The 10,302-nt window shown below is 33.9% G+C and overlaps 1 protein-coding gene across 1 annotated transcript; it reads left to right on the top strand.

The window, feature by feature from the left end:
• Positions 1–232: 232 nt before the first annotated feature.
• Positions 233–10,061, top strand: LOC107575852 (cadherin-related family member 5-like). The gene is made up of 14 exons (XM_016262175.1): positions 233–344; positions 1,071–1,255; positions 2,319–2,381; positions 2,541–2,630; positions 2,736–2,825; positions 3,058–3,159; positions 3,238–3,424; positions 3,672–3,758; positions 3,858–3,955; positions 4,323–4,529; positions 5,668–5,781; positions 5,890–5,956; positions 7,505–7,680; positions 9,537–10,061. The coding sequence occupies exons 1-14, from the start codon at positions 263–265 to the stop codon at positions 9,984–9,986; spliced, it is 1,998 nt and encodes a 665-aa protein (XP_016117661.1). The 5' UTR covers positions 233–262; the 3' UTR covers positions 9,987–10,061.
• The last annotated feature ends 241 nt before the right edge of the window (positions 10,062–10,302 follow it).

The following is a 10,302-nucleotide window of genomic DNA, read 5'->3' as shown; positions in this document are numbered from 1 at the left end:
ACATCGTTCTTCATTGTGATCATGGTTTATGAGATGTACATGCATATGTAAAGCAGCTGTGTTCATGTCTGAGGCAAAAGTCCACCTGTGCTCATCTTTATAGCCAATAAATCCGAGATAAGCGTCCGTCTCAAAGGTTAAGCTTGAAGTCGGTTTCTCATATTAGCTCTTTCTCACAACTGCTTGATGGGAATTTTATTCAGCCGGAATTAAGGGATTCGTCTTCGATATTCTTTTATTGATCCATCACCTAACAAGAAAAATGGATTTGAAGCCTAAAGGATCTGCTGCTGTTTTTGTTCTCCTGGTTCTTTTCACACTCAGCAAGTTCAACGAAGCACAAAGTAAGTGCTGAAAGTTTGAGAATGAAAAATCTTACGTAATCAGGTTTTCCTTTGTAGGCTGAAAGAGTTCCGAACATGTCATTTGACAGCTGACAAGTTAGTTATGTTTGTTATGATTGTATAGACTTAAACAAAAAACAGATGTCAAGACACTTTTGGAAATGTTATTCTTGAAAGTATTAAAATTTCAAGTTGTGAGAGTTTGCTAGCGTTGTAGTTATGGTTAACTGTACATCAAGGCAATTGTTTCAAGGTTAATTCAGGAAATGTATTGATTTTATTATAATATTATAAGTGAGTGATCAATGTTTAGGTTTAATCACCTTTTTTACAACCACAATTTTTACAGTATAGATTTTAGAGTAAGATGTGCATATGTTTTACCATAGATATGGTCTTATTATTTCAAACAGTATTTCAACTTTACACAAAAATATTATTTTACATGAATTAGAAGTACATTACACACTTCAGAAATTTCTGCGTAATCGTATTTGTATAAAAAAGTTTTTCCAACCAGTTTAAGATGACTTTGAAATGCTTGAATTATAGGCTTGTTTGAAGAAATCCTACCAAGTGAATTTGCTTGGTTTCTTTAGAAGTTTTTTCTCAGTCATCATGAATTTTTTTTTTTTTTTTGCTTTGTATTTTCTAACATTCACGTTTTTTCAGTGTCAACCAGGACCATTCATTAAAATGTAATTCATTTTTTTCTGAATGACACAGACCTTTGTTCGGTGCCAGATAATTTGCTGGTAATTCTTATTCCGGAAAACAACGCTATTGGAGTCGTAGTTACAACACTCAGTGCTGAGGATGGGGTGATGGCCAGTATCACAAGTCAAAATCCAGAGGGTTTCTTCAGCATCAGTGGATATGATCTCATTGCTGAAACTGTGCTGGACTATGAGGTTAATGTTGTATATCTTATAAAGTGTCTGGTGTTCAGCCAATACACTTTAAATTGATAATTTCAACGCCTGTTTCCTGGGATAAAGTACAAAATACATTTACTATTTTAATATGTCAAATCCATTTTACAACTTACATATGTTTCAATTAAATTAAGTGCTTCATTTTTGTAAAGAGATGTCTCTTCACTCAGCATTAGTCTTGATCTGAACTGGTTTTGGTTGTTTTCTCAATTACCACTTCAATTTAAGTTTAAACTTAAACTTATTTACCAATCCGGTATCTGGGTTTTAGGATTTCAGTTTAACATGATGTAGTTTTATTGTCACAGCATTGTAAAAACTATGATTTAAACAGCACAGCATCAGTTATTATAAGGATGAAATTCTTGAAATCTTGATATTAAAAAGCAAATAAAAATGGACTTTTAAATGCGTATATATATGTATATATACACAGTGGGGCAAATAAGTATTTGATACACTGCTGATTTTTCAAGTTTTCCCACTTACAAAGAATGGAGAGATCTGTAATTTTCTATTTTTCTATTGTATCAAATACTTATTTCATGCAATAAAATGGAAATTAATTATTAAAAAATCATACAATGTTATTTTCTGGATTTTTTTTTTGATTCTGTCTCTCACAGTTGAGGTGTACCTACGATGAAAATTACAGATCTCTCCATTCTTTGTAAGTGGGAAAACTTGAAAAATCGGCAGTGTATCAAATACTTATTTGCCCCACTGTATATATATATATATATATATACACACACATGTGTGTATATATATATTTGTTTAATACTTTTAAGTATGATTTCATAGTTTTGAATTGGTTCAAATTACTTAATACTTTTTTAGCGTACTTATTTCTCAGTACTTTTACACCCTTACCGGTGCCCTTAGCTAGTTAAAAAACTGTAAATGTGTAGTTTTAAATGAGAACTACATGAAGTAAATGAGAGCATTTTAATATTTCAAAGCAGCCATTTAATTCAGATCCATTTCAAATGCATTCTGTACAAATTAACAGACCTTTTATGTTTTGTTATTTTCTTAGACATTTAAACCGAGCAAACCTCATGAGGTGCATATTGAGTGTACAAAAGCTGGCTTTCTCTCTGTAAGTAAACTATTCAAGTGGTGTTTTAATTAAGTGAACCTAAAAAAAAAATTCTTGCATTGTGATTTATTCAACCTCAATTCTTACTTTTTTTTTTGTTTTAAATGTTTGTTTTCATGTTGGTTATTGAGGTCCTGCATGTCATATTTGTATTTTTAGACCACGCTGAATCTGAAAATAGCCGTTGAGGATATAAATGATAATCCACCAGTGTTTGAACACAGTCAATACACACTAAATGTTGATGAGGTACTTTTTTCTTAAACTTTAAATGTTGCATTTAATTCTGTTCATTTATCAATTTTATCATGGCCAATTTTTTTAAGATCTGAAAACTTTTACTGATTTTTGTAGTTGTCAAAAGTGGATACCAGTGTTGGCCTGATCACAGCAACTGATCCTGATAAAAATGATAGACTTTACTACCAACTGGATTCTCCTGAGGTACAGCTGTGTCCCCAATACACCTTCTGAGACGACAAAAATGGCAAAGAATGTGCATATAGAGTTTACATTGTATTTCATGGTAAACACAAGTGTCCTCTTGGGAATTATGTTCTGAAGGATCTTCTTCTTGGAATTCTAAAAGAGAATTCCCCTTGAATGTTGGTTCCAAATTATTATAGGAATTCCAGATGGAATCCCATTCACATTGTTGGCCTTTGTTCTCTCTCAGGGAGAATTTGCCCTGGAGGCCAATTTCAATCCCAACATTCTGGTGAAAAAGCATCTGGATTATGACAAAGTTAAAGAAGTCACAATGATTCTATATGTGCAGGTAAGTTTATCTGACCCAGGTTTAATCTTCAAAGATGCTTCTTTTTGTACAAACAACTTCCATTTGATGACTTTTCAGGACACACCGATTGAATCTACAGCTGAAGTCTCCCACACTGCCTCAACCACCATTGTAGTCAATATCATAGACATTGACAATCGTCCACCATGGTTCCAGCCCTGTACAGAAACTGAGATTGACACAAGCACAATCTGCTTGATGTCTGGTTATAACGGGAATGTCAACTTAAACGAACAAGCTGTGAGTTTTCTATCCAAATCGCTTGTAGACAGAGGTCTGATGTTGAGTTAAACCATATAGATATGATTATTTCAAAGTGCCCCAACAAACACCAACACACATTATAAAGTTGGCTAATGGATGTAGAAATATCAGGAAACATCTCATTGGATCAGTTTGTTGGGGCAGTGTGAGTTAGCAGAAGGTGGTGGATAGATTTTGAGATTAGCGGGTCAAATGAGAATATGAATGTTGATGTACACCACAGCCAGGTCCTTTGTCCTTGGAGCCAGGTCCACTCTTGGCCATTGATGGTGACAAAGGCAGGAATGATCCTATTGTTTATATATTTCTTGCAGGTGAGATATTTAATTCTCTATTTTATTTTCCTTATGCGTTGAAATAAAGAACTTCAGGACGAGTCGACAGGTTTTAATTAGTACGTTTTACATGTTCAGAAAGTGATGGAGGTATATTTGAAATCAACCCTGACACCGGGAGCATCACAATGCAGGAACCAGTAAAAGAGGCAGGAACAATTGTTCTTCCAGTCATGGTGAGAGAAAAAAAAGTGATTTTTAAAAAAAACAAAACCATTCTGTTTTGAATGTTACATGCAAACAAAAGCTGCAATTTGGAGCCACTGTACATATTATGTATGCTCTTAAAAATGAGGGTTTTTAGCATTGATGGTTCCTTGAAGAACCTTTAACATCCATGGAATCTTTCCATTCCATTAGTGATTCTTTGGATTATTAAAATGTTCTTCACTCTAAGAAAAAATGGTTCTTTTAGGAACTGTTCACTGAGAGGTTCTTCGGGGAACCAAAAATGGTTCTTCTATGGAATCGCTGCAAAACCCACTTATAATAATGGAACCAAAATTTGAAAACCCCAACCAAATTTCCCCTCTGTCTCCTTAGGCATATCAGAAAGAGAACGCTGATCAGTTTGCCATCACTACAGTCACCCTGCAGGTGGTGGAATCCACCAATTTCCCTCCGACCTTTGTGAAGTCCAGTTATGAAGGCTTTATCTCAGAGGATGCGGGTGTGGACAGCCTGGTGCTGGAGAGCAAAACATCCAACAGACCCCTCAGAGTACAGGCAACAGATGAAGACTTTCCTAGTGTAAGAACTCAGAGACAAACAGCATTTTAGTCTCTGCATGTGTTCAATTCAAGATGCAGAATTAATTTGTAAAGTACATACAAAACACATAGAGCAGGATAGTGAAAATGAGTGTAAATCAATCAGAAAGAGTTTTTACATAAACATTTGCATTGGTTTTATGGACCTCAAGTCATTCTTGCATACATTTTTGCACTGAATTGATTTGTTTTGTAAAACCATTCTTATAGAAATCATCACGTTTAATTCAATGCACATTAATTTTTATGTAAATTCATGGATGGAATATTTTGAATTGAATTGTTTGTCACATTTGACATAATTTCTAAAAACATTCTCGCGTAAAAACTGTTGCCTTACAATCAATGTTCAAAAACATTCTTTCATAAATCATCACATTCTATTCAATATTCATAAAAACATTCTTAAGTAAATTCTTGGATTGAATTAAATAGTCTGTAAAACAATTTTTACATAAACTGTTGCATTGAATTGAATTGTTTGTGAAACTCTCACATTTCATTGAATCATTCCTTTAAAAAATCTTGGGTAAATTTGTTGCACTGAATTAAATGTTCATAAAACCATTTTTACATATATATATACTGTATGTATATATATATATATATATATATATATATATATATATATATATATATATATATATTTTTTTTTTTACTGTGAATTTAATTGTTTGTTAAAAATTAAGCATTTAATTGAATCGTCTTAAAAACTATTCTGAGTAACCGTTGCAATAAATTCAATGTTCGTAAAGCCATTCTTATATAAATTGTCACATTCAATTCAATATTCATAAAAATATACAGTAAAATGTTGCATTAGTTTTACCAACTTGTAATTCATTCTTACTTAAATCACATTGAATTTAATAATTTGGGATAAATTAAATTCAATGTTTGTAAAACAATTTTTAATAAATCGTCACATTCCATATTTGCAAAATGAATAGTTTATAAAATCATTTTTATGTAAACACACATTGTAAAACCACTGTTGCATTCAATTCATTGTTAGACCTTACATAAAAATGTTTTTAATGATTTACACAAATGTTTGCTGAATGATGCCTATTATTGTAATATTTCTGGTGTTAAGTGCTGGATTTCTTTCTTTGTAGGGCATTAATCCTAACCTCAGATTTGAGATTGTTGATGGCTCTGACTTCTCAATCACTCAAGAGGGTTTCATACTCATGGCGAAGGAAGTTTCCCCAGGCTCTGTAAATTTAGAAGTAAGGACTTAATATTTCATACAACATTTCATGCACTTTAGACATTAGACTCTAATTGTTAGTGTGTGATTTGAAACATTTACGATCATATTATCCATCGTGACTCAGATGAGGGTGGTTGACACAACCAATGAAGAATCAAGCACCGCTTCTCTTACGGTTGAGGTCACTCCAGGTAAGACCAGACCAATACTGCACGCTCTTAAGACACCACCTTAATATGACATGATACAATCCAATAAGGAATAATCAGAAGAGTGGGCTAATCAGGGTACTTTCTGGACATCATAGCTTTTAACGAACAGTTTGAGCTTTTGGTGATCTTCACATCAATCCTTTTTCATTTCAAGCCACTAAAGGGAAACTTGCATAAATAGTACAATATGATTAGCCCATAAACTGAATTTCAAATGATTCACTTGAATCAGTCAACAACAAAGACTGGTGACACCATTTTTCTTCAGGGGTTCCCACTACCACTCCTGGCACAACTATCATGACTTCATCCATTATAACAACAGAGAGCACTGCTAACACAAAGCTAACAGAAATCACCACCGCCACCTCGCACCCAGGTATCACCACAACTACGCGCCCCAGCACAGGTACACTTACGCTAAGCTAACTAGCATGCTAAATCTTCTGGTGGGCTGTGTCGTATGCCATTTTTGAAATGACATACCATCATAGCACACTATAAAAATATTCATGAATCTAGCACTGCAGTGTCAATCACATGGAATTTGCTCAAGTTTGCATTTATGCTACTGACACTTTTAAATACTGGCTATAGAGGGCTGCAGTGATGACGTTAGCATCACTCTAGTTCACTCTGGATTTTTCCATTAGCATTTGGAATATTGCAAGAAATAAGATCCGTGACCAACAAAGGTTTTGGATTCTTACATGTTTTGTTCACACAAATGAGCACAAGTTTGAAGCTTAAACACAATCGCCAGAAGCTAATGTAGCTAATGTAACTTCAACGTCACTGCTATTAAGCTTCTGACAACTTTAAATCTTTATTTAAAAGTAATTTTCCCTGAAAGTTATACCTCTGCAAATGACTTTTTCAAGCCAAGTTTCAAGCTATTTAAAAATCACATTAGTAGTATTACTAAAGTACTTTATGTTGTAGAATGAAACGTGAAAATATCTTGAGCTTTTGTTAACCACAGACCTTATTTCACCCAAAATCCTTTCGAAAAACCCATTGACTTTGGGACGATGGAACCAGAAGTGCTAAAATGCTAACTTGTTTCTGGGTTTTGGCCTACAAAAATAGTAAATGCATCATCCCTGCAGCACTCTATATGTGACCCTGGAGCACAAAACCAGCCTTAAGTCGCTGGGGTATATTTGTAGCAATAGCCAAAAATATATTGTATGGGTCAAAATTATTGATTTTTCTTTTATGCCAAAAATCATTAGGATATTAAATAAATATCATGTTCCATGAAGATATTTTGTAAATTTCCTACTGTAAATATATATATAAAAAAAATAATTGACCCTTATGACTGGTTTTGTGGTCCAGAGTCACATATGGGTGTGCACTAATATTTGTGAAAACACAAAATTCAAAAGCATGTTATTCAAAATGAATGCAGTTGTGAAATTCCAGTAAATTCCAGCCATTTGTGTGTATCATTCTAGTAAACTCACTGAAAGTTTACTTTAAGTATCCCAAAAACATGTTTTTCTTTCCTCTTGTGTGCTCCAGGGGGACAGCAGGTGAAAACGGGTGAGTTCAGTTCGGGCGATATGGCAGCTGTAGGGGCCTCTTTGGCTGTGGTTGTCGTTCTCTGCTTAGTTTGCATTGGACTGATGGTGCACCGCATCAAGGGCCATAACGCAGACTGGAAAAAGCTTTCTGAGGCTAGCGTCTTCCAGAGCGCAGTGAGTTTGCATGCAGAAAACTGTTCTCTTTGAGCATCAAACGAATAAATCCTACACTCTAAAAAATGCTGGGTTAAATACAACCCAGTGCTGGGTAAAATAGGGACAAACCCAGCAATTGGGTTGTTTTGATCCAGCGGTTGGGTAAAATGTATAACCCAACCTTCTGGGTAGTAACCCAACCGCTGGGTCAAAACAACCCAATTGCTGGGTTTGTCCCTATTTTACCCAGCACTGGGTTGTATTTAACCCAGCATTTTTTAGAGTGTAAGAATGTTCTAGTTAGGTTGAAAATTATTTTACGACTAGTAAATTTGTCATACTGATTTGAAACATTCGTAAAAACCCTTTTCATATAAATAGTTACGTTGAATTGTTGGTTAAACCGTTGTTTTATTTAACTGCCATATTGAATTTAATAGTTCATTAAAGCATTTTTAACATACTTTGTCAGAATAGTAACATATTGAACTGAAACCCATAAAACCCTGCTTACATGAATTCATGAGTTGATAAAAGCATTCTGATGTAAATTGTCACACTGAAACGCACAAAACTTCATAAAACATTTATTACATAAATTTCCAATTTAATTCAATGTTCATAAAAATATTCTTGTGTAAAATTTCGGATTGAACGTTCATAAAAATTGTCAAATTTCTAAATCTATTCTTACATTGAATTTACCAATCGAATAATTAATAAAAGCATTCAACGTAAATTGCCACACTGAATCATTCAGTTGTAAAACCATTTTAAGATAAATTGTCACATTCAAATTGTAGTATAACAAATCACATTCATTGTTCATAAAACTATTCTTAAGGTTTTTTCTGAATCAAATAGTTCATAATTTAAATCACTTGTAAAACCAACAAATCGTCACATTCCAATGTTCGTAAAATTGCTTTTACATAAATTTTTAGATGGAATTAAATAGTTTGTAAAAGTATTCTCATATTAATTGTCACATTCCAATGTTTATAAAGGCATTCTTGCATTCACTTTTGGATTGAACTGATAAGTTCATAGAAGATTTTTTTCACACTGAATTAAATTGTTTGTAAAACTATATAACTATTTATGTATACTATAAAATTTTTGGATCGAATTGAATAGTTCATAAAGGAATTCTCAGGTTAATTCATATTGAATCAAATTTTTGTCACATTCCAATGTTTATCAAACCATTCTTACATACATTTTTGGGTTGGATTGAATATTTTTTATACGTTCGCACCATAGTTTTTGACATTGAATTAAATCGTTCATAAAACTATATGTTCATACTGAATCAAATTCTCACATAATTGGTCACATTCAATGTTTATTAAACCATTCCTGTGTAAAATTTCAGATTTAGCCGAACAATCTGTAAATAATATACATAAATTGTCACCTTCAATGTTTAAAAATTATTTTTTGTTAATTTTCTTATTGAATCGAATGGTTCATAAAACCATTCTATGAAATTTGCTGCATTGAATCAACCCAAATTGTCACGTTCACCACTCTTGCATGAATTTTTGGACTGAAATGCATAATCCGTAAAAGCATTCTCACATAAATGAATTGAATCAGATTCTTGCATAATTTGTCAGTGTTCATAAAACTGTTATTACATTACTTGAAAACTGGTGAATTATTCCCTTAATGTTAATACTCCATATATCTAGATCATATTTGAGAGTACTTTTTTCTTTTTTAATTTATGACATTGAATTAAATTGTTCAAAAAACTAAGAATGTAGATTAATACTGAATCAAATTCTCAGGTAATTGGACATTCAATGTTCATAAAACCATTACTTCAGGTGAACTAGAATATTTCTGAGAGCATTTCTTTCTTTCTACAGCTCGGTGGAGGCTCAGGTGGTCCTAAAGAGGGTGTGCAGTACAGCAATGAGGGCTTCCAGCACGATGATGATTCTGGGAGTGTGAATAGTAAGATAGCTGCAGACCTGGAGAACAAACTGGAGTCCGGACTAAAGCCGCAGCAGAGACGCGGGTCAGCGCAGAAGACGACGACACCCAGCAGCCCTCCACCCGACTCCAGCAGCCTGGCAGAGAACATCGACAGTGAGAAGGAAGTCAAACCAATCCTGACCAAAGAGCGGCGCAATGAGGAGGGATACAAATCGGTTTGGTTTAAGCAAGATATCGACCCCAACACCAAAGAGGAAGTGGTCATCATTCCCAACACCGGTGAAGCGGATGGAGACCGTGAGGAAGATGATGACAGCGAGGGTGAAAACAGCCCTGACGTGGATTCTGATGATGAGGAAGGAGTGTCGTCAGATTTGTAGACCGTTTCTCCAGTGCAACAACTGCAAAACACAAGGACTTGAGTTGAGCTCAAATGTTAGACACTTTAGTACAGTCGAAACGTTAAAAGATTAATTATAAGTTAGTTGACTTATGTTCTAAAGTTTTTACAAATGTTTTCCTTTGTCATATTCCGGCTGGGTATCGTTTAAAAATTGTCGATACCGATACCGATGACTTTGATATCGGTTCCTAAATGATACTTTTTTCGATACCAGTTGTATGAAATCAATTTTAACGAGATTACATTATTATATGGTTTTATTTTTCAGCTTGTTGACGTTTATACAGACTCAA

This window comes from Sinocyclocheilus grahami, unplaced genomic scaffold, assembly GCF_001515645.1.
Source record: "Sinocyclocheilus grahami isolate Dianchi unplaced genomic scaffold, SAMN03320097.WGS_v1.1 scaffold2949.1, whole genome shotgun sequence".
Taxonomy (NCBI): domain Eukaryota; kingdom Metazoa; phylum Chordata; class Actinopteri; order Cypriniformes; family Cyprinidae; genus Sinocyclocheilus; species Sinocyclocheilus grahami.
Note: the sequence above shows the minus strand (reverse complement) of the source record. Positions and strands in the feature narration are given on the sequence as shown.